Source organism: Pristiophorus japonicus, chromosome 4, assembly GCF_044704955.1.
Source record: "Pristiophorus japonicus isolate sPriJap1 chromosome 4, sPriJap1.hap1, whole genome shotgun sequence".
Classification (NCBI taxonomy): domain Eukaryota; kingdom Metazoa; phylum Chordata; class Chondrichthyes; family Pristiophoridae; genus Pristiophorus; species Pristiophorus japonicus.
In genome coordinates this window covers 183024700-183049341 of record NC_091980.1, presented here as the reverse complement: position 1 = coordinate 183049341, position 24642 = coordinate 183024700, and the positions used below count along the sequence as shown (strand labels likewise).

Genomic DNA, 24642 nt, shown 5'->3' with positions numbered 1-24642 from the left:
CCACGAACCATGACTCATACTGTGCCAAGTACTGTAGGGTTCCTCCAGACTGGTCCAGGCCACAGAAGCATTGTTTCAGCATGCCATAGTGTGTTCTGTGACATTTTGTGTGGCAACATAGTTTTTGTTGTATGCTTGCTGCCCACGTTTGTGTGGGTTGCGCATCAGAGTCATGAGCTATGTTGTCAACAGATAGCCCTTGTCACCCAGTAGCCACCCTTTGGTTTGCTGCGGTGGCTCAAATACAGAAGGCACAGTAGAATGCCACTGAATGGAGGCATCAGGAATGCCGCCAGGATATCGGGCATTGACCTGCATGATTCGCTGGCTATGGTCGCATGCCCGCTGGATGTTGAGGGAGCCCTTTTGTTGGTGATAGATCTCAGAGTTGACAAGCGGTGCCCGCAAAGCAATGTGTGTGCAGTCAATGGCATCCTGCATCATTGGGAAGTCTGCGATCCTCGCAAGGCTGTGTGCTCACTCCGTCTGCTGCTCCCTGGCAAGAGAGAATGAAATGCTGTCAGCTCTCTTGGAATAGATCCTCAGTGACTTCTCTTGTGCAACAATGGATGGCAAACTCTGAGATGTTGCAAATATCTCCAGCTCCAGCCTGGAAGGAGCTCGACACATAAAGTTCATGGGCACAGTCACCTTCACAGCCACTGGAAATGCGGCCCTCGCCCTGCTCTGAGATTGCAGTTGTGGCTACAGCAGGTGGCAGATTTCAGTGAAGATGTCCTTACCGAAGTGCAGATGTCTCACACATGTTCCTCGCTGAGGTTCAGGTAGGAGAATGGCTCCCTGAAGACCCTGGCTGGATATGGACCTCTGCTGAGAGCCCTTCTCCCCCTCCTCCTCCCTCTTTTAGCAGCCTGTCCTGCTCTGTGTTGCCTCTGCTCATTCTCCCTGTCATGCTGCAGTACCAGAGGAATGCCAACTACTGCACCCATGTCTGGGAGTAAGTGCTTTGTGCAGAAGCCTTGAAGTCACAATAAAGTCTTTCAGCATGTGCCACACCATTCACTATAGACGGTAGCACCTATTAAGAACTTCAGAAAGCACTAAACACTTTTATAATCGCAGCAAGAGCCAGTAGAAATCAATCAACAACTAACTTGAAAGTAGTTGATTATAGCTTTAAATAGCGCTGGTGGAGTGGGCCCTTTCTGCTGCTGAACGCATGTTTAAGAGAGGGTGCTAGCTGGAGCAGTGGGCTCCAAAATAGCAGTGCTGGCGTCAAACCAACGTTGCACGTTGATTGACATCATGATCTACCTACTCTGCATTCTTCCGGCAGAATCTCATTGTGCGCATGCTAATGACCTCTCCAAGATGCCGCCTGGTGTGACTCACGGCAGAACAGTGAGCGCATGGCGCGGACACCATTTTGGATCTAAAGCAGTACTCATAGCACCGAAACAGCGGGCACTAAGGAGTCGAAATTTGTGGCCTAGTTCTTATGTCCATGTTTGGACCAAGGCTATAATGAGGTCTGAAGCTGAGTGGTCCTGGCAGAACCCAAACTAAGCTTCAATGAGCAGATTATTGGTGAGTGTCACTTGACAGCAGTGTTGACAACTCATTCCATCACTTTGCTGATGATTGAAAGTTGTCTGATATAGGTATAAGTTGTAAGACGGTAATTGACTGGATTTGATTTGTCTTGGTTTTTGTGGACAGGACATATCTGGGCAATTTTCCACATTTTCGGGTAGATGCCAGTGCTGTAGCTGTACTGGAACAGCTTGACTAGCAGCACGGCTAGTTCTAAAGCACAGGTCTTCAGCACTACAATATGAATGTAGCTGGGGCCCATAGCCTTTGAAGTGTCCAGTGCATTGAACCATTTCTTAATTGGCTGAAGACTGGCATCTGTGATGGTGGAGGCCTCAGAAGCAGGCCGAGAAGGATCATCCACTCAGCACTTCTTACTGAAGATGGTTGCGAATGCTTTAGCCTTGTTTTTTACAGTGACATGCTAAAATCCATTATTCATTGAGGATGGAGATGTTGATGAAGCTTCCTCCTCCTGTTAGTTGCCCAATTGTCCATCACCACTGGATGTGGCAGGACTGCAGTGGTTTAATCTGATCCATTGGTTGTGGAATTGCTTAGCTCTGCCTACAGAATTCTGCTTATGCAGAGGATTGATTACCTTTTGTCTAGAGGCATATTAGAGCTCAAAACGTGTACAACTATTATTAATTCAGCCCGGAAGAACCTCAGATCACCTCAGATTGCCTGCCTGTGGATCACTCTGCCTTACAATGGTGGATCGGGACAGGCACTGCTGAAGGGTCCTTGCAGGCACTGGTGGCCTTCCACAACCATGTAATGGACCCCAACTCTATCATTTGGGATGAGGTCTGTGGCCTACTCAGGCCAGACAGGAGTCCAGCTCCACCACGCTTTCACTGTTGAGGTACTCCAGGAAACTAAAGCCAATGATTTCTGCTCCACTTTAAAGCCACCAGAGGTCCGCAGTTTATATTAATAGCACCATTTTCCATCGATTCCACCATTTTCCCTTGTCTCTGCTTAACTCTGGTGTGGTGTTCATTTGCAGAAAGTAAACACAGCTACTGAGTATAGATTTATGATCTTTCCACTTCGTCTATTTTTAATATTACAAAATAAGACTTGGGAAATCTACTTTGATATTTCCTTCAGTGATTTTTTTTTAAGGCAATCATTTGATGCAGTAATTACATCTGAATTAAAGTTTTTCTCTCAATATATTTAGGCAAATCAGTGGTTGCTGAAGGAGCCCAGTACATTCACGGGGCGAGCATGAAGAACCCCATTTTTCAACTGGCCAAAGAATTTGGCCTTCTGGAGCAAGCACACAATAAGTCGGGCACTGAATGGTCAGTATTCACCAACACACAAAAAGAGCTATCTTCTGACTTTGTTAAACAAATTAGGAATCTATTTCATTATATATTGAGCCGTGCTTATATTCAATCTCAAGAAAAGGGATTCACAAAGGCTAAAAGCATTGGTAGTGCCTACTTAGAAGAAATAAAGAAGCTCATCACAAACTGGACTGGTGACTCTACTAACCTCAGGAGCCAAAAGCTCGGTTTCCTTAATATGATGATGAAGGAAGATTGTGTAGATATGGCATCAAATGACCTCAATGGTGTGTCACTGCAGGAATACAGTGAATATGACTATATTGAAGGTGGTAATCTCAATTCTCCACGGTTAGTAATAAACCTGTAAACCGTCTGTTGTTTGTCTTGCATTTATGTACTTGTACAAGATTGAATTAAGCTATTGCATAGGCTATTCATAGATAATTACAGTACTTTGTGCAACAAGTACATTTTACATTGAAAATACAAATTCGGCAACTGTTCACTTCTATATTTGTTCTCTGGCAGAGTGCATGGCATTGACCTTGATCACCACCTCCTGTCAGCGATGGTGCACTGCTATCCTTTTAGGAAAAATGCCCTTGAATGCAAAACTGAGCAACCCTCCTTTCATTCAGCCATCAAACAGGATGGGCACATGTCTATTACTGTGCAGTAGATGATGTTTAATGGGTTCTTTCATAGTCAGAAGGTTCCATCATATTGATTGGTTCCTATCATCTGCCACCTATTGTGATAATGTTTCAATGGGTGATACATGCAACTGGAACCATGACAAACAAGGTCACAATTGTGGGTATTTTATATACCTAGTTCTATATATATGTCAGATGTTCGGTCGTGAAAATGTGTGACAACATGGGGTACTGATTGATTATACTAATTATACATGACAATTATTCAAAATGTCTTGGGTAATAAACATTTATGTGATAGAGATGAGTTTTCAATAATATATTTATGCCTAAGAAAGTGCAGCACTTTAGATATGTCATTATTTTTAAAATAATACTCATCATGAGGTATTCACTTTGGTAGAGCCAGTATGGCTTGACAAATGCCATTCTTATTATTTTATTCATTCCTAGGATGTGGGCAAGGCCAGCATTTATTACCCATCTCTAATTGCCCTTGAGAAGGTGGTGGTGGTGAGCCGCCTTATACAACTGAGTGATTTACTGGGCCATTTCAGAGTCAACCACATTGCAGAATTACCGGATGAGATATTGGGATAGAAATTCATCTCTGCCCGAAACGGGGCGCTCCTACCATTTTTGAAGAGTTCGGGCCGTCTCAATGGATGGGGCGACCTATCCGTCAAAATTCAGCACTTTGTGGGGTTTTTGCCAGCAGGGCGGAAGTGGGGACGTCACTAGCGGGGCGGAAGTGGGGACGGGACGGAGTGTCCGCCACTGTCTGTCATCAGCGCCGCACTGATGATGTCATTGCGCTGGCGCGTCACAACATCGCTCCTCTCAGTTAAAGGGGAGAGCCGCTGCGAACTCTTCATTCATTTTAGTTAGGTCCACTGGGCTACCAGGGAGGATTTTGGCCGGGCCAGCAGCCTGGCACCCAGGAAGGGGTGCCAGGCTGCCTGTTGGGGGCCCGGCCGAACCCGCGGCCATAATTGTCGGTCTGACCTGACAGTCGGCCAACAAAAAAAAACATGCATCGACGGCAACGCCACCTTCCCTTTATGGGCGGCCGCGCTGCCATTTCACAGAGAGTGCACCGACAGCAAAAGCGCCGCTCCAACGGGTCAAATTCTGGTAAGGGGCAATTCCGTGAGGGGGTCCCCACCAGACGGTAAGGGGGTCGGTGTGTGCACGCCGCAGTGGGAAAACTGCTCCGGACCCGGACACTGCTCCGCTCCTGCGGAAGGGCAATTTCTAAAATGGCAGCCCCTCCATGGAGAATTATCGGCCATTCTGCGCCGTCCCGTGCCCACTGCTTTCCGGCGGTCACAGGCCTTATCGGAATGGGTGATTTCAGCCCCATTGTATCACATTGCTGTTAGATCCACTTTCACAGAATAATCTCAATGCTAGCATGCTTAATATGTGCTACTATATTCAGTAGATAATATTATTCTATTCCGTACTCAGCATTAAATTTTTCCAGGACAAGTAATGGATAGTGTAGAATGAATTTTATGATATTCATTAAGTCATCTTCAATGGATAACATCATAGTCATTGGGTGGTATTTAAATGGACCCATTATACTTGATGGATGCATTCAATAGGTCGAGTCACATTCAACTGATTTAGAGTCATTCGCATAGTCTGATTTAAGTTAAGATTTTGCTAGCAAGTAAATCTTGTGCTATTCCAGATTATTCTGCAAATTAATCTCAAATCTGGTGGAGGTTATCCCGAGGGAGAAGCTGCTGCTGGAGAAACCTGTCAAACAGATCCTGTGGAATGGAAGTTTCAAATCGGAGGATGGCACACACTATCCAGTCAGAGTGGTGTGTGAAGATGGAGAGCACATTCTCGCTGATCACATCATTGTGACAGCTTCACTGGGTAAAAGCAATAACACCTCATTTAAGTGCCTGCTTTAAATGAGAACTTAACGATCAACTTATTCTAAATATTGAAAGCTTGAAAGAATAACCAAGCAATAACATTATTAAAATTAATCAGATGTGATAACAGAATTGGGTCCAATCTCTATAAAGACAAACATAACTAACTTTGCAGTTAAAGGAGTTTGAAAACTGAACATTATTGAAATAGGACATTTTGGATGCTTTAGAATAAAAATCACTTGGAGCACAGCAGCTTTGTTAGAAACTCATGCTGACGGAGTGGTTATTCAGTATATTGGAGCACTTCATAAATGTCCCCACAGGAAAATCATAATGGATGCTTTGAGCAATATATGTGGTGTCGCAGAGCTGTAGGTTGCAGGGTTGATTGCCCCCTCTCTGCTGATTTCCAGATCTCGGTTGTGCTGCTGCAGGAAGGCAGAGCTGAGGAAGTTGGTGGGAAAGCGATTGTACTAAGAGTGAGTAGTACAATCTCAAAGACGATATACAAAGAAAAGTGTAATATTCGTATTATATTACTTTTGTAGTTAAACATTGGGAAGACCAAAGTAATCGTCTCAGTCCCTGCCACAAACTTTGTACCCTTGCCACTGACTCCACCAACGCCTGCCCCCCACCATGCCCCCTCACCCCCATCCCTCCGGCTATGTCTCAGGTTCAATCAGTCTCTTTGCACTTGTTCTATTTGGCCTTGAGTTGAACTTCTGACTCTATATCCTCTCCATCACAAAGACCACCCAGTCCACCTCCGTAACATCACCCACCTCTGTCCCTGCCTCAGCCCATCTGCTGCTGCAACCCTCATCCATGCATTCATAACCTCTAGACGACTATTCCAATGCTCTCCTGGCCAGTCTTCCATCCACCATCCTCCATAAACTTCATCTCATCTCAAACTCTGCTGCCTAAATCCTATCCTGCACCAAGTCCTATTCACCTATTACTCCTGTGCTTGCTGACCTACATTGGCTTCTAGTCTCCCAATGCGTCAAATGTTAAATTCTTCAAGATCCTGCTAAAACCCATCTCTTCGCCAAGCATTTAGTCACCCCTCCTAATGTCTCCTTCTTTGGTTGAAACACAGAAACATAGAAAATACATGCAGGAGTAGGCCTTTCGGCCCTTCGAGCCTGCACCACCATTCAATAAGATCATGGCTGATCATTCCTTCAGTACTCCTTTCCTGCTTTCTCTCCATACCCCTTGATCCCCTTAACCGTAAGGGCCATATCTAACTCCCTCTTGAATATATCCAATGAACTGGCATCAACAACTCTCTGCGGCAGGGAATTCCACAGGTTAACAACTCTCTGAGTGAAGAAGTTTCTCCTCATCTCAGTTCTAAACGGCTTGCCCCTTATCTTAAGACTGTGTCCCCTGGTTCTGGGCTTCCCCAACATCGGGAACATTCTTTCTGCATCTAGCCTGTCCAGTCCTGTCAGAATCTTATATATTTCTATGAGATCCCCTCTCATCCTTCTAAACTCCAGTGAATAAAGGCCCAGTTGATCCAGTCTCTCCTCATATGACAGCCCAGCCATCCCTGGAATCAGTCTGGTGAACCTTCGCTGCACTCCCTCAATAGCCAGAACGTCCTTCCTCAGATTAGGAGACCAAAATTGAACACAATATTCCAGTTGTACAGGGCCTCACCAAGGCCCTGTACAACTGCAGTAAGATTTCCCTGTTCCTATACTCAAATCCCCTTGCTATGAAGGCCAACATACCATTTGCCTTCTTCACCGCCTGCTGTACCTGCATGCCAACTTTCAAAGACTGATGAACCATGACACCCAGGTCTCACTGCACCTCCCCTTTTCCTAATCTTCCTCCATTCAGATAATATTCTGCCTTTGTGTTTTTGCCCCCAAAGTGGCTAACCTCACATTTATCCACATTATACTGCATCTGCCATGTATTTGCCCACTCGCCTAACCTGTCCAAGTCACCCTGCAGCCTCTTCGTGTCCTCCTCACAGATCACACCACAACCAAGTTTAGTGTCATCTGCAAACTTGGAGATATTACACTCAATTCCATCATCTAAATCATTAATATATATTGTAAAGAGCTGGGGTCCCAGCACTGAGCCCTGCGGCACTCCACTGACATCCAGTTTTGTCTGGTTACGCTTATGTGGAAAAATTTCCTATGTTTAAGGCGGTATATAAATGCAATTTGTTGTTGTAGTGTGTTAAGTTTCTTAAATACAATCAACAAAATTTAAAAATAATTAGCTCATTACTAATGATGGAAAGTGAAAACATATTTATTTGAGATAAAGACCTAGAAATTCGGGTCATCTGTGCCTCCCGTTAGCGCCCCCAGGCATTTCGCCCGGTCTAAATTACATGGGAGTTTAGTGGCGGCGGTAACCCGTAGCGCCCTGCTCCGCTGCGCCAGTGTCATCACCATGCGTAGCGCCCCGTTTTCTCCCCGGACCCTAAATTGGATATCACCCCCTGAAGCTGCGCCAGGCGCTGCCAGCAACAGCTCCAGGGGACAGGAACCGGGCTAGCAGGCCACTTGCGGGGCGCTACTGAGAGGGCAGGTGTCGGCCATTACAAAAAAACATTGTCCGAGTTTGCCCAGCTTTGAACGCGGGGTCCGTGCCGTGATCTGTCAGCCCGGCACTCTGCTTGTATGCCGGGCTGTTGGCACGGCACCCCAGCTCCCCAGAGGTCCAGGTAGGGCCCCGCAGACTTTGCAGCTTGGAATTAAGGGAAGAGCCCCCACGATGTGGCAGTGATATGCGGCCCAGTGCGTGGCCCTGCGCCCCGCTCCCGATCCGTCCACCCTGTTACCGCCCCAGATAGGAAGTTGAGCATCTTCTTTCGAGCTCCACTTCCCTTCGAGGACAGTAACCTCAATTTAGAGAGCGGGGCGGGACTTACACACATAGTGCAAAATGTCCCGCCTCGCAGATGTTACCACCCCCAAACGGGGAGCAACGGAATTTTCCCCAAAGGTGTGGAATGTGGCTGCCTGAAATGCTTGTTGTAAGTAAAGGAAGAGTCACTCAATAATCATTTGCAATTCTAATTTTTCCATTTAATAGAGTGAAGAGAATGTCTATAGGTAGCAAAATCTCTAACTAACTTAAAAACACTGTCTTCTTAAATTCTGATCAATACATTAAGACTGACACTGTTTTTGTTTAACAGGCTATCTGAAAGCAGAAGCTAAGGCATTTTTCCATCCAAGTCTTCCAGAAGAGAAGTTGCATGCTATCAAAAACATGGGCTATGGCACAACAGATAAGGTTTACCTGGAGTATGAGGTTCCATTTTGGGACCAAGATATCGGTCCGGAACAACGGATTGGATTAGTTTGGGAAGATGAAACTCCATTTTCTGGCCTAAAACCAAACCTAGCTGAATGGTGGCGACGCTTGTATAGTTTTGATGTGCTCCAACCAGCAGAAAGGTATTGAATAGTAAGGGAATAATTGAAGATGTAATAAAGAGTTATATAAATAGTTCTCTCTCTTTCTCGCTCTATGTTGCTTTTGACGTAGTAAGGAGGAGGAGACTGAGGCAGCTGAATGGATTGTCTCAGTCATCAAGGTGAAAGAAATCCACGAGGCCCTCATCCTTGATACCGAAAATAAGAATAGGAGGAGCAGAGGATGAGGGAAAGAGCAAGGGGGTTGTCATTGAGGACTTCGGGATTATCCTTACCCTACCAGAGGTTTGGGTCATGGAAAGGGGGGTGTTGCTTAAAGTGATCTGGCCAGAGCTGATGGTGAATAACCAGTCCAGTCATATGCCAGATCATGGTCTCAAGTCTGCGGGTCTCAGATTTAAGAATGAGGAGGTAGGAATTATACCACTGCAAATGGTACCAGTGGGGACTGAGGGGGTCAGATAGGATGAGTATTGAACTTAGAAGCAAGGGAGCTGTTGAACAGGTCAGGAGCAGCAGCAATGCTGTAACAGTGGAGGGCCAGAGGACAGGAAGTTGGGGCTTTTCAATAGGGAGCTGAGTAGGTCATTTTTTTCTGGATGTGGCTATGATGGTAGAGAGTTTGCAGGTGAGTAGATTGATGTGAATGTTGAGGAAAACAAGGCAGGGTCATGCTGACAGGATAGAATAGGACCCTACATTTGGAACTACATCTAATTTCACCTTTTCTGGAGAATGACACTGAATCATAATAAAAACTGGGGATTCTTGTCTGTTCTTCATGAAGTGCAATGAAGGAGTACTGAGAGGATAGAAATAGATCAACAGCACTTTCTCAATTGGATATCTAATCCTTAAATATTATAACATTTCTTTTTGGCAAGTTTGGGCATTGCCTGACATTTGTTATTTATTTGCTCGATAACGGTAATGGCTGAGGTTTGATCTATTTGATAGATATGGGCACATCCTCCTTGGCTGGATATCAGGGAGAGAAGCAGAGTTTATGGAAACACTCACTGAAGAAGAACTAGCATCAAACCTCACCAGGATTCTAAGGCAATTCACTGGTAAGAATTCTTAGAGTAAGTCCACTGATTCTGTGCTCCCAGTAGGAAGCTGTGCATGAAGACAATGCGGGTCAAACATAACAGTACAATACTGTAGCTTTGATTCTCCCTCCATGTTCCCTTCGACCACAGCTCCCTACCCGGGGCATTGCATCTATGAATTTCAGTAATATTATGGGATGCATATATTGTATAATCAAACACGCGGCCACCCTCTAGATCTCAATATCAAACATGATCTTGAGACTGCCACAGTCTCTTTTCAACCATTTCCTTAGCTCCCTTACAAGCCCCTGTCTCCCAATGATATTCCCACCCTGGACAAAATTACCTTCAACTGCCTCTCAAGCACCCTCTCAAACTCTGACTTCCCTATGCCAGCCACGAGAACATTGACATCTCAGTTGATCTGCTCCACAACTGTCTCATGCTTACAGTCAATGATCTTGTCCACTCCCCCATGCCCCCGCCACCCCACCCACAATCTCCTCCACAACCCTCCACAACCTCCTCCACAACCCTCCACAACCTCCTCCATAACCTCCTCCATAACCTCCTCCATAACCTCCTCCACAACCCTCCACAACCCTCCACAACCCTCCACAATCTCCTCCACAACCCTCCACAACCTCCTCCACAACCCTCCACAACCTCCTCCACAACTCTCCACAATCTCCTCCACAATCCTCCACAACATCCTCCACAACCCTCCACAACCCTCCACAATCTCCTCCACAACCCTCCACAACCTCCTCCACAACCCTCCACAACCCTCCACAACCCTCCACAATCTCCTCCACAACCTCCTCCACAACCTCCTCCACAACCCTCCACAACCTCCTCCACAATCTCCTCCACAATCTCCTCCACAACCCTCCACAACCTCCTCCACAACATCCTCCACAATCTCCTCCACAACCCTCCACAACCTCCTCCACAACATCCTCCACAACCCTCCACAACATCCTCCACAACCCTCCACAACCTCCTCCACAACCTCCTCCATAACCTCCTCCATGATGTCCTCCACAACCTCTTCCACAACCTCCTCCATAACCTCCTCCACAATCTCCATAACCTCCTCCACGATCTCCTCCATGATGTCCTCCACAACCTTTTCCACAACCTCCTCCATAACCTCCTCCACAATTTCCATAACCTCCTCCACAATCTCCACAACCTCCTCCATGACCTCCTCCACAAACTTCTCCACAACCTCCTCCACAACCTCCGCTCCTTGGGGATAAGCTTAAACACGGTGTGCAACTAAGCTGGCAGTCCACAACTAGATCAGCTTAATCACCTCAAGTTTTAAAATCACTCCCCTTCCATTGCCAAGTCTTCTTTCTAGTCCAGTAACATCCTGAAGAGCAGAACCAACTCCAAATTCTTCTTCTCACCTCATTCCTTCACAACATCCTCACTTCAATAACAGAATACATGCAAATAAGAACCTTTTTCAAATCTACAAATGAGGCCATATGCACAATTGCTTCTATCTCACTTTTCTGTCATTCCAAATTCCAGCTCTATAATTCCACCTTCTAATAGAGTCAACATCTATTTCACACTCATCTGCTTCTTCCCTATCTCCTCCTGCCCTCACTACATTCATTTTGTCCATAAGGCCCACCACGTGCTCCTGTGATCCCATCCCAGCTCCTGATCATCTTCAGCTCCTCAGTCACAAGCTCACCAGCATTATCAACTTGTGTCTAATTGGCAGCATCCCTATCCTCTGCAAAACTACCATTATCATCCCTCCTAAATATTCTCAGGCCCACCGTTCTCTCTAACTACCACCACATCTCCAACATTTCCTTCCTTAAAGTATTGGGATATGTTGTTACCTTTCACTATTCTCCCATCTTTCTCACTGTTTTCTATATGGACTTATATTTACTCTGTACAGCCACCAGAGGGCTCATCCCCTGGAGTCCCAAGGGACCCCACAATCCCTTGGGAGTACAGGTATTTAAGGAGGTTTCACAGGTTGGAGAGGCACTCTGGAGACCTGCAATAAAAGACTGTCATACTTTACTTTGAGCTCACAGTGTTCAATCTGACTTTTTCTCCATTCACAACAACTGGCGACGAGATACAGCTAGCGAACCCAAAGATGTAGAGAACAGTGGGCATCCTGGCGAAATTCTCAGAGGGAGATGATTGGGAAACTTTTGTGGAGCGACTCGACCAATACTTCGTGACCAATGAACTAGATGGGGAAGTGTGCGCTGCCAAACGTAGAGCGATCCTCCTCACCGTCTGTGGGGCACCAATGTATGGCCTCATGAAGAATCTGCTCCCTCCAGTGAAACCCACGTAGAAATTGTACAATGATTTGTGCACACTGGTCCGAGAGCATTTGAACCCGAAGGAAAGCGTTCTGATGCCGATGCGCCGGTTCTACACCTACAAAGGTCTGAAGGCCAGGAAGTGGCGAGTTATGTTGCCGAGCTAAGACGCCTTGCAGGACATTGTGAATTTGAAGGACATTTGGAGCACATGCTCAGAGACCTTTTCATACTTGCCATTGGCCATGAAACCATACTTCGCAAACTTTTGACTGTACCCCAACCTTGAGTAAGGCCATAGTGGTAGCCCAGGCATTCACTGCCACCAGTGACAATACGAAGCAAATCTCTCAGCACACAAGTGCTGCTGCAAGTACTGTGAACAAAGTGATGTTGTTTTCGAATCGTTACGTATCGGGCAGGTCACATGTACCTGCAGCTGCACGTCCGCAGATGACTGAGTCCACCATCAAGGGTGATGAATGCAAGACCATTAACACCTTGTTGGCGCTGCGGGGGTGATCATCATTTCCATTAATGCCAATTCAAAGAGTACGTTTGCAAGATCTGTGGAACAATGGGACACCTCCAACGAGTGTGCAGGCAAGCTGCAAAGCCTGTTAAACCTGCAAACCACCATGTTGCAGAGGAGGACAGATCCACAGAGGATCACGATGAATCAGAGCCTCAGACCAAGGAGGCAGAGGTACATAGAGTGCACACATTTCACCACGAATTGTCCCCCGATAATGCTGAAGGTTAAACTAAATGGACTCCCGGTGTGAATGGAGCTGGACACAGAGGTAAGCCAGTCCATCATGGGCAAAAAGATTTTCGAAAGGTTGTGGTGCAACAAGGCCTCAAGGCCAGTCTTAACTCCAGTTCACACGAAACTAAGAACTTGCACAAAAGAACTTATTCCTGTAATCGGCAGTGCTACCGTAAAGGTCTCCTACGATGGAGCGGTGCACAAGCTACCACTCTGGGTGGTACCGGGCGATGGTCCCACGCTGCTCGGCAGGAGCTGTCTGGGAAAGATACACTGGAACTGGGACGACGTCCGAGCACTATCACCGGCTGAGGACACTCCGTGTGCCCAGGTCTTAAACAAATTTCCTTCGCTATTCAAACCAGGCATTGGGAAGTTCCAAGGAGCACAAGTGCAGATCCACCTAATTCCGTGGGCGCAACTCATCCATCACAAGGCGAGAGCAGTACCGTACATGATGAGAGACAGGGTAGAGATCGAGCTAGACAGGCTGCAACGAGAGGGCATCATTTCACCGATTGAGTTCAACAAGTGGGCCAGTCCTATTGTCCCAGTCCTCAAGGTAGACTGCACCGTCAGAATCTGTGGCGATTACAAAGTAACTATCAATTATTTCTCCCTGCAGGACCAATACCCACTACCAAATGCCGACGGCCTCTTTACAACGCTGGCGGGAGGACAGATCCACGGAGGATCACGGTGAACCAGAGCCTCAGACCAAGGAGGCAGAGGTACATGAGGTGCACACATTCACCACGAATTGTCCCCCGATAAATGCTGAAGGTTGAACTAAATGGGCTCCCGGTGTGAATGGAGCTGGACGCAGAGGCAAGCCAGTCCATCATGGGCAAAAAGATTTTCGAAAGGTTGTGGTGCAACAAGGCCTCAAGGCCAGTCTTAACTCCAGTTCGCACGAAACTAAGAACTTATACAAAAGAACTTATTCCTGTAATCGGCAGTGCTACCGTAAAGGTCTCCTACGATGGAGCAGTGCACAAGCTACCACTCTGACGTTGACAAAGCTGGATCTGACTTCAGTCTACGTGATGCAGGAACTGGAGGAATCATCGCAGACCCTCACCTGCATCAACACGCATAAAGGTCTCTTTGTTTATAACAGATGCCCGTTTGGAATCCGATCAGCGGTGGCGATATTCCCGAGAAACATGGAAAGTTTACTGAGGTCGGTCCCGCACACCGTGGTCTTCCAGGACGACATCTTGGTCACAGGTCGGAACACAGTCGAGCATCTGCAGAACCTGGAGGAGGTTCTTAGTCGACTCAACCGTGTGGGGCTCAGGTTAAAACGCTCAAAGTGTGTTTTCCTGGCACCTGAAGTGGAGTTCTTGGGAAGAGGATTGCCGCGGACGGCATCAGGCCCACCAACGTGAAGACGGAGGCAATCGAGAACGCACCGAGGCCACAGAACGTGACGGAGCTGCGGTCATTTCTGGGACTCTTGAACTACTTTGGTAACTTCTTACCAGATCTCAGCACCCTGCTAGAACCACTGCATGTCTTACTACGAAAAGGGGGCGAATGGGTTTGGGGCAAAAGCCAAGAAAATGCCTTTGTAAAAGTGAGAAAATTATTATGCTCAAACAAATTGCTTGTGTTGTATGATCCATGTAAGCGTTTGATACTAGCATGTGATGCGTCGTCATATGGCGTCGGGTGTGTATTGCAACAAGCTAATGATTTCGGGAAACTGCAACCGGTTGCTTATGCATCCAGGAGTCTTTCTAAGGCTGAGAGAGCCTACAGCATGATTGAAAAAGATGTGTTAGCGAGTGTCTATGGGGTAAAGAAAATGCATCAATACTTATTTGGGCTAAAATTCAAAGTGGAAAGTAACCATAAGCCACTAATATCCCTGTTTTCCTAGAGTAAAGGGATAAGTACCAACGCATTGGCCCGCATCCAAAGATGGGCGCTCATGTTGTCTGCATACAACTACGCCATCCGCCACAAGCCGTGCACAGAAAACTGTGTCGATGCTCTCAGTAGGCTGCCATTGCGCACCACGGGGGTGGAAATGGCGCAGCCCGCAGATCTAGCCATGGTTATTGAATCATTTGAGAGTGACCAATCACCCGTCACTGCCCGGCAGATCAAAACCTGGGCAAGCCAGAACCCCTTATTATCTCTCGTCAAAAGCTATGTGCTTCACGGGAGCTGGTTCAGTGTCCCAGTGGAAATGCAGGAAGAAATAAAGCCGTTTGAGCGGCGCAAAGATGAAATGTCTATACAGGCAGACTGCCTTCTGTGGGGCAATCGAGTAGTGGTCCCCAAGAAGGGCAGAGACACCTTCATCAATAATTTCCACAGTATCCACCCAGGCATCTTAATGATGAAAGCGATAGCCAGATCCCACGTGTGGTGGCCTGGTATCGATGCGGACTTAGAGTCCTGCATTCACAGATGTAATACATGCTCGCAGTTAAACAATGTACCCAGGGAGGCGCCGCTAAGTTTATGGTCTTGGCCCTCCAAACCGTGGTCCAGGGTACACGTCGACTATGCAGGCCTGTTCTTGGGTAAAATGTTCCTTGTGGTTGTAGACGCATACTCCAAGTGGATTGAATGTGAGATAATGTCGGCTAGCACGTCCGCTGCCACTATTGAAAGCCTGCGGGCCATGTTTGCCACACGCGACCTACCCGATGTCCTGGTGAGCGACAATAGGCCATGTTTTACCAGTGCTGAGTTCAAAGAATTCATGACCCGTAATGTTATCAAACATGTCACATCTGCCCTCTTTAAACCAGCGTCCAATAGTCAGGCAGAGAGAGCAGTGCAAACCATCAAGCAAGGCTTGAAGAGGGAACATGAAAGCTCACTGCAGACTCGCCTATCCCGAGTCCTGCTTATCTACCTCATGAGACCCCACTCACTCACTGGGATCCCACCTGCTGAACTGCTCATGAAAAGAGTACTTAAGACAAGGCTCTCGTTAGTTCACTCTGATCTACATGAACAGGTAGCGAGCAGGCGGCTTCAACAAAGTGCACACCATGATAGCGCAAATGTGTCATGCGAGATTGAAATCAATAATCTTCTATTTGTATTAAATTATGGACAAGGTCCCGGCACTGTCGTGGCCAAAGAGAGGAGCAGGGTGTTTCGGGTCAAACTTTCAAATGGACTAATTCACCGGAAACACTTGGACCAAATCAAACTCAGATTCACGGACTATCCTGAGCAACCCACCTTGGACCCTACCTTTTTTGATCCCCCAAATTACACACCAGTGGCAACCGTCACCACGGTTGACCACGAAGCAGAACCCATCATCCACAGCAGCCCTGCAGGGCCCAACACACCAGGCAGCCCAGCAAGGCCAGCTGCACAGCAGCCCAGCGAGGGCCCAACAAATGACTCAACAACACCAGCTTTCATACCGAGACGATCAACCAGGGCAAGAAGGGCCCCAGATCGACTCACATTGTAAATAGTTATACCGTTGACTTTGGGGGGGGGAGTGTTGTTATATATGTGGACTTGTATTTACTCTGTACCACCACCAGAGGGCTCATCTCCTGGAGTCCCAAGGGATCCCACAATCCCTTGGGAGCACAGGTATTTAAGGAGGCTTCACAGGTTGGAGAGGCACTCTGGAGACCTGCAATAAAAGACTAAGGTCACACTTTACTTTGAGCTCACAGTGTTCAGTCTGACTCTTTCTCCATACACAACACTCACCACGTCCCGTTAGAAAGCTTCCAAACCAGCTTCCACCAACCCCACAGTCCGCCAACCTAGTCACTGTCTCTGCCTTTCCCTTTTTCCCTCCTGCTCAACATCATTTATTTTGCTCTTCAGACTGAAGTGCTTTGATAAGTTATCCTGTACGAGGAACGCTTTGGAACTATAGCAGAAGACATTCTACCTCTTTGTGTGTTGTATGGTATAATCTTCCTCCCATAGTAATGAAGAATATCCTCCAAATTACCATCAGAATCTCTACAAGGGATATGCTACTATTGGAAAACAATAGGACAAAAAACTTCTTTTATTGGATTATGTCCTGAAAACAAAGATGCTTTGAACATAAAAGACTTTCCTTGTTTTTTAGTAATGTTTTAGCATTGGGGAAGTCCCCTATAGATTGGCCTCACATTGTAATTTTTAACAATTGTGCATACCGCTAACAGATTTTTAAAATTTGCTATAAAAAGCAACTTCATCTAATGAGGTTGATGAAGAAATTAAATATTGATAATATTGGAGGCGGAGATTGTTTCAAGTAAAAATAAAACATGAATTTTATTTGTTAAATTTCCTGTCTTAGCAGTCATTGCAGGCAAGATTGAAAACATTGCATTCTATATTTACATCAACTCTACTATAAAATAATTAGCAACTGGATAATCTTCCTTCCCCATTGTTAATTTCTATCCATCACTGGTTTTGTCTCTAGGGAAACCTGTGCCAAGGCCTAAAAACCTTTACATAACAAAATGGTTCAGTAACTCTTACACACAGGGCTCCTACTCCCATATATCCATCAATTCAACTGGAGATATGATTGACACGCTGGCAGAACCTCTGCCACAGGAAGGAGGGGATAGATATCCTAGCAAGGTAAGTGAAGACAACCAGTGCTGTAACATTCTGTATCAAAGGGCAGGCTTCAAGCCACAGGGTGGGGTGATATCCCCATTTTATAAAAGGGGCAAGCTAAATTCAGTCATGAGAATGAATATTTTTATACCATAAGGACAGGAACTGTAGTTGATCAGCCATGACCTAATTAAATGGCGGAGCAGGCTCGAGGGGCCAAATGGCCTACTCCTGCTCCTATTTCTTATGTTCTTATGTTCTTATGTTGAGGTAAATTTTGATAAAATGGTTATAAGTGTTATGATTGACTGTGCCTTTGTTACCTCGAGACTTGACTACTCCAATGCACTCCTGGCTAGCCTCCCACATTCTACCCTACATAAACTTGAGGTCATCAGCAGCCCGTGTCCAAACTCGCATCAAGTCCCACTCACCCACCACCCCTGTGCTCGCTGATCTACATTGGCTCCTGGTTAAGCAATGCCTTATTTCAAAATTCTCATCCTTGTTTACAAATCCCTCCATGGCCTATCCCCTCCCCATCTCTGTAATTTCCTTCAGCCTCACAACCCCCCCGAGATGTCTGTGCTCTTCAAATTCTGCCCTCTTAAGCATCCCTGATTATATCTGCTCGACCATCAGTGGCCGTGCTTTCAGCTGCCTAGGCCCCAAGCTCTGGAACTCGCTTCCTAAACCTCTCCACCTCTCTACCTCTCTTTCCTCCTTTAAGACGCTCATTAAAAGCTACCTCTTTCTGCCGTAATTTCTTCTTACGTGGCTCGGTGTCAGGTTTATTTGTTTTGACTCATAACACTCCTGTAATGCGCCTTGGGACGTTGTACTACGTTAAAGGCACTATATAAATACAAGTTGTTGTTGTTGTTGTTGTTGTGATGCATTTAACTGGACCAACCAGTACATATTCTGGTAAAGCTACAAGGTTTAAACAACAGGAAGGCTGGGATGGGATTGAGTGTACACTTTACAATGTTCAGCCTCTGCTCTAAACCACGTTTTTGTGCAGTTTGAAAACAAAAGATTAGCAACAAAGATTTCCTGTGGCAATACATTTATTTCTGGAGATGCTGGAACAACTTGTGACTCAGCCATCTTAAAATGTACTGTAGTTTAATGTCCTCTATACAGTGTTCTTAATGAACTGGTTAATTCACATTAAATTCCAATCTGCACTATTTAATGCAGTTGTTAAATCATTTAAATAAACAGATGAATGACTCGCTAAATTACCTTAGACAAGAATTGAATAATAGGTTTTGACAAAAGCAATTTTTTGTTGTATATCAAATAAGGAAAATATTGGTATTATATTTTAGATGGTTTTAGATAGACGGGGCAAATGTGATTCAAAAATTGGCTTCTGCAAACTGCAGCTAAAAACAGTTCCTCTCACTGGGAATTTACTGAGGAATTCTCCCAATCAGCTCCATAACTTTGGTGAAACATTGCCAGACACTGGGTACATGTGTAATCCTTCCTCTTGCAGGTCAGAAATGGGCCTGTTTTTTACCTATCCATCAATCTTAAACAATAACAACATAGGAACAGGCTGAACAACATTCAGCCCTCGAGTCTGTTCTGCCATTCAGTTAGATCATGGCTGGTCTGTATCTTAACTCCATCCACCCACCTTGGTTCTATAACCCTTAATACCCTTGCCTAACTAAAATCTATTAATCTCATTTATTAATTTTCAGTTGAACCCCCAGCTTTTGGGGAACGAGAGTTCCTGATTTCCACTGAAAATTTATCAGTGGAATTTAGGTAAAACCTGATTCTTAAAGGCCTCTAAGCCTATATTACTATTACAGCATGGACACATGGGCAAAGTAAATGACTTTCTTTTCTAGTGTTGGGATACTGTTGGGGTACAGCTTGCTCTCCAAGACATTGCAGTAAAGTTCTGTATTGCATTTGGCTTGTACCCAACAAACCTGAAGTTGTTTGGTTTGGTGAAAAGTAAAAGCATAAAAATCTCCCAGCACCGCCTTTCCTTCACCTTGGGTTTCAGCCTTGGCTCAGTGATAGCAGTCTCATCTCTGTGTCTGTGGATTCAAGTCCCACTCTAGAGACTTGCACACAAAATCTCGGCCGATACTCCAGTGCTGTACTAAAGGAGTGCTGCACTGATGGAAGAGCCATCTTTCAGATGAGACATTTAACCAAGGTCCCATCTGCCTTCTCAGGTGGACGTAAAAGATCCCATGGGACAGTTCGAAGAAGAGCAGGGGGGTTCTTGTGTCCTGGTCAATATTTATCCATCAACAAACATACTAAAACAGATTATCTGGCCATGTAATTTACTGCTGTTTGTGGAACAATGCTGTGCTCAAATTTGCGACTATGTTTCCTACATTACAATAGTGACTACACTTCAAAAGTACATCATTGACATTGAAGTATTTTGAGGCATCCTGAGGTTGTGAAAGGTGCGATAGAAATGCAAATGCACACTTAAAAACTGTTTGCCCCTGCACTCCCCAGCAAATGACCATAATCATGTCCCTCTGATTGCAGAAGTTGCAGCTTTTATTTGCTGGGGAAGCAACACATCGGAGCTACCACAGCACCACCCATGGAGCCCTGCTGTCTGGGCAGCGGGAGGCAGATCGACTGATTGACCACTACTCCACCAGTGAGGAACAACATCCTCAGACTAAAGGGGTGTTTGAAGTGCAACCGCGTAGTAATAGGTCAAAGCATTTGTTATTTAGTTCATTAATATAATCAATTAAGTGACTTTTCTTCGCTTCCATTTTAAGTCCCAACAACTTTCCACCAGAAGGGCACAGCCCGAGGATCTCGCCACAGCTTTTATCAATGCAGCTGAAGAAAAGTGTTTTTATACTAAATCAAAGCTTGTCAAAAATGTCAACCATTTACATGTGATCATTATTGTGCTCGAAACAAATTAAAACCATTCTGATAGATTTCCTTCTCACCCTTTCCTCCATGGATCATATACAAACTCATATACTCTTGGTAATCCCTGGCCCAAGACCGCTCAAAGTGGAGGAGATTCATCCGAGAATGCACTGAACACTACGAGTCTCTTCATTGGGAGCACGCGGAAGCCAAGCGCAAATAGTGGAAGGATCATGCGACAAACCAAGCACCCCACCCACCCATCCCTCCCTTCAACCACCATCTGTTGTTTCCTTACACGCTACTATAAATTCACATGAGGCACATTCTGCAAACAAAGTCACTCTGTGACCTAACCTTTAGTCACAGGACCAAGAGGTGATGAAGGTGGGTGGAGCTTCCCCTTTTATACCTGAAAGACCAGGCTAGGAGTGTCTCCCACAAGTTCACCCGCTGTGGTCAAGGTGTGCATTTCTTAGGTGTATATAGTATGCAATGTTGTTACATGAAGGTTGCAGTTACATGAAGGTTACATACATGACATTACCTACCCCCCCACGTCTTGTAGGATCAAAGATTAAGTCTTCCAGGTGGTCGACACTCTCTCGTGGAGCGCCGCAGTTGGGGCTCTGGTTGTTGAGCCTTGGCATGCGTCTCTGTCCTCTGTGGTGATTCGGCTCATCCGGGCTGGCCGCAGGGACTGTGCATGCTGCTGAAAGTTCTTGTTGCTCATTCACTGGCGGTGGTGTGGGCAGCATCTCATGATCTTCCTCAGGTTCCTCAGTGTCCATGCTGAACCTTTTTTCTACTTGGACCAGATGCTTGCGGGATATCTGTCCATTGTTAAGTCTGACCACTATGACCTTATTCCCATTTTTGCCACTTACAGTACCCTCGAGCCACTTGGGCCCCACAGCGTGATTAAGAACAAATACAGGGTCATCGATTTCTATACATCTCCCTTTTGAGTTACGGTCATGGCACTCATTTTTGGATTGGTGCTTGCCCTCAACAATGTCTGACAGGACTGGATGAATGAGGGACAGCCGAGTTTTTAGTGTACGTTTCATGAGTAGTTCCGCGGGCGGGACCCCTGTGAGCGAATGCAGTCGGGACCTATAGACCAGCAGCAGGCGCGATAGGCGGCATGGAAGGGAGCGTCCTTGAATCAGGAGCATGCCTTGTTTTATGATTTGGACCGCACATTCCGCCTGGCCATTGGAGGCCGGCTTAAACGGTGCTGTCCTGACATGTTTGATACCATTACCCGACCTAAACTCCCGGAATTCATAGCTAGTGAAACACGGGCCGTTGTCGCTAACCAGGATGTCCGGCAAGCCGTGGGTCGCAAAGACCGCACGCAGACTCTCCACTGTGGTGGATGTCGTGCACGAATTCAATATGATGCACTCGATCCATTTCGAGTACGCATCAACAACAATGAGGAACATTTTTCCCATGAACGGGCCCACGTAGTCTACGTGAATACGTGACCATGGCCTGGTGGGCCAGGGCCACGGGCTGAGTGGGGCCTCCCTGGGGGCATTGCCCAGCTGGGCACACGTCGTGCACCTGCGAACACAGTGTTCCAGGTCTGAGTCAATTCCCGGCTACCATATATGTGACTGGGCAATGGCCTTCATTAGCACGATGCCTGGGTGCTCGCTGTAGAGTTCCCTGATGAATGCTTCCCTTCCCTTCTGGGGCATGACTACCCGGCTGCCCCATAGTAGGCAGTCAGCTTGGATGGACAGCTCATTCATCCGTCTGTGAAACAGTCTGACCTCCTCAGGGCATCCTCCGTGTGCGGGCGCCCAATCCCCAGTCAGGACACATTTCTTAATCAAGGATAGGAGGGAATCTCTGTTGGTCCAGATTTTGATCTGGCGGGCTGTGATGGGGGAGCCTGCGCTGTCAAGAGCATCGACAGCCATGACCATCTCAGCGCTTTGCTCCGCTGCCCCCTCAGTGGTGGCCAGTGGAAGCTTGCTGAGCGCGTCAGCGCAATTTTCGGTGCCTGGCTGGTGCTGTATAGTGTAGTCATATGCAGCCAATGTGAGAGCCCATCACTGTATGCGAGCTGATGCCTTGGCATTGATAGCTTTGCTGTTGGACAACGGGGATGTTAACGGCTTGTGGTCCGTTTCTAACTCGAACCTTCTGCCAAAAAGGTACTGGTGCATCTTTTTCACCCCGTAGACACATGCGAGTGCTTCCTTTTCAACCATCCCATATCCCCGTTCTGCTTTGGAGAGTGACCTGGAGGCACAAGCCACAGGTTGGAGTTGGCCCTCATCATTACTCTGCTGCAACACGCACCCGATCCCATAGGATGATGCATCACATGTCAAAACCAATTTCTTACAGGGGTTGTACAGGGTCAATAGCTTATTAGAACAAAGTAGGTTACGCACCCGATTGAACGCCAGTTTCTGACAGTCCCCCCAAAACCAATCGCAACCCTTACGCAGGAGCATGTGTAGCAGCTCCAACAAAGTGCTTAAGTTCGGCAGAAAGTTCCCGAAATAGTTCAAGAGTCCCAGACATGAACGCAACTCCGATGTGTTGCCGGGCTTGGGCGCACGACGAATCGCCTCTGTTTTGGATTCGGTAGGCCGGATCCCGACTGCGGCAACCCTCCTGCCCAAAAACTCGACTTCTTGGGCCAAAAACACACACTTGGACTTCTTTAGTCGCAGGCCTACCCGGTCCAGTCAGCGTAGCACCTCCTCCAGGTTGTGGAGGTATTCCTCGGTGTCTTGACCCGTGATAAGGATGTCGTCCTGAAATACAATTCTTCCAGGGATGGATTTGAGCAGGCTTTCCATGTTCCTTTGAAAGATAGCGGCTGCTGAATGAATGCCAAACGGACACCTGTTGTAGGCAAACAGCAACTTGTGCGTGGTGATGGTGGTCAGTAGCTTGGATTCTTCGGCCAGTTCTTGGGTCATTTAGGCTGAAGTGAGGTCCAACTTGGTGAACAGCTTGCCGCCTGCCAGTGTGGCAAAAAGATCCTCCGCTCTCGGAAGCAGGTATTGGTCTTGTAGTGACACTCGGTTGATAGTGGCCTTGTAGTCGCCACAGATCCTGACCGAGCCATCCGTTTTTAGGACAGGGACTATGGCGCTTGCCCAGTCGCTGAATTCAACGGGCGAAATTATGTCCTCTCTTAGCAACCTGTCCAACTCACTCTCAATTTTCTCCCACATTACATATGACACAGCTCTGGCTTTATGGTGCACTGGTCTGGCATCCGGGGTGATGTGTATCACTACTTTGGTACCTTTGAAAGTACCAACACCAGGTTGAAATAGTGACTGAAACTTTTGTAGGACCTGTGAGCATGAACTTCGCTCCACAGATGAAATAGTGTGCACATCCCCCCATTTCCAGTTCATCTCGGCTAGCCAGCTCCTCCCCAAAAGCGCGGGACCATTTCCCGGGACAATCCAGTGTGGCAGCCGGTTCTCTGATCCATTATGTGTGACCACCAACAGTGCACTGCCTAGCACTGGGATGAACTCTTTGGTGTACATCCGTAATTGCGTGTCAATGCGTTCTAGTTTGGATCTGCTAGCTCTGAGTGGCCATAGTTTCTCGAATTGTTGGACACTCATAAGTGACTGGCTGGCCCCTGTGTCCAGCTGTTTAATAGGACTTTCATCATCATAGGTGGCGTTTTTGTATATGAGCTGTGGATGTTTGCCACCTGAACCCGCTGAACTTCAGCATCCATTGCTGTGTCCCAAGCATCACCCTGCCTTGCAGACCCCTCTTGTGGTTCATCTGCCTCGTAAATTAGCCTCGCTGCGGGCTTCCTGCACATTCTGGCTAAATGTCCACTGAAGTTACAATTTCTACAGATGAATTGTTGGAACCTGCAGGTTTTTGCAGCATGTCTGCCCCTGCACCTCCAGCATGAGCTGAGATTGTTGTGAACAAAAGGGCTGTTACCAGGCATTCCTCTCTGATTGTCTCTTGAGCACTCTGTTAGTGGGTGTCAATGGCCCCATCCCGGGACGTATTGTCCCTTGTGATGGCGTAATTGTCCGTTCAACCTGCCATTGTCTCTGTTGATGACCCACTCTAGAGTCTGTTACTGCCTGGGTGGTGTCAAATTGCCTTTGCCTGCCTGCGGGGTTCTGAGTCACATTTACTATGTTAACTCCCTGCTCCATCGCCACGTTGGTAGCAGAGTTGCGCGCGTATATTATCTTGGTCTCCTC

General features: G+C 46.7%; 1 protein-coding gene across 1 annotated transcript in view; it reads left to right on the top strand.

The window, feature by feature from the left end:
• Window positions 1-261: 261 nt before the first annotated feature.
• LOC139262731 (peroxisomal N(1)-acetyl-spermine/spermidine oxidase-like) overlaps window positions 262-24642 on the top strand; it is a 37027-nt gene continuing 12646 nt past the window's right edge. The window contains exons 1-7 of the mRNA XM_070877882.1: window positions 262-499; window positions 2744-3206; window positions 5214-5407; window positions 8597-8858; window positions 9795-9907; window positions 17391-17554; window positions 20069-20186. Of these exons, the coding sequence (XP_070733983.1) occupies window positions 262-499; window positions 2744-3206; window positions 5214-5407; window positions 8597-8858; window positions 9795-9907; window positions 17391-17554; window positions 20069-20186 (1552 nt within the window). The remainder of the gene's footprint in view (window positions 500-2743; window positions 3207-5213; window positions 5408-8596; window positions 8859-9794; window positions 9908-17390; window positions 17555-20068; window positions 20187-24642) is intronic.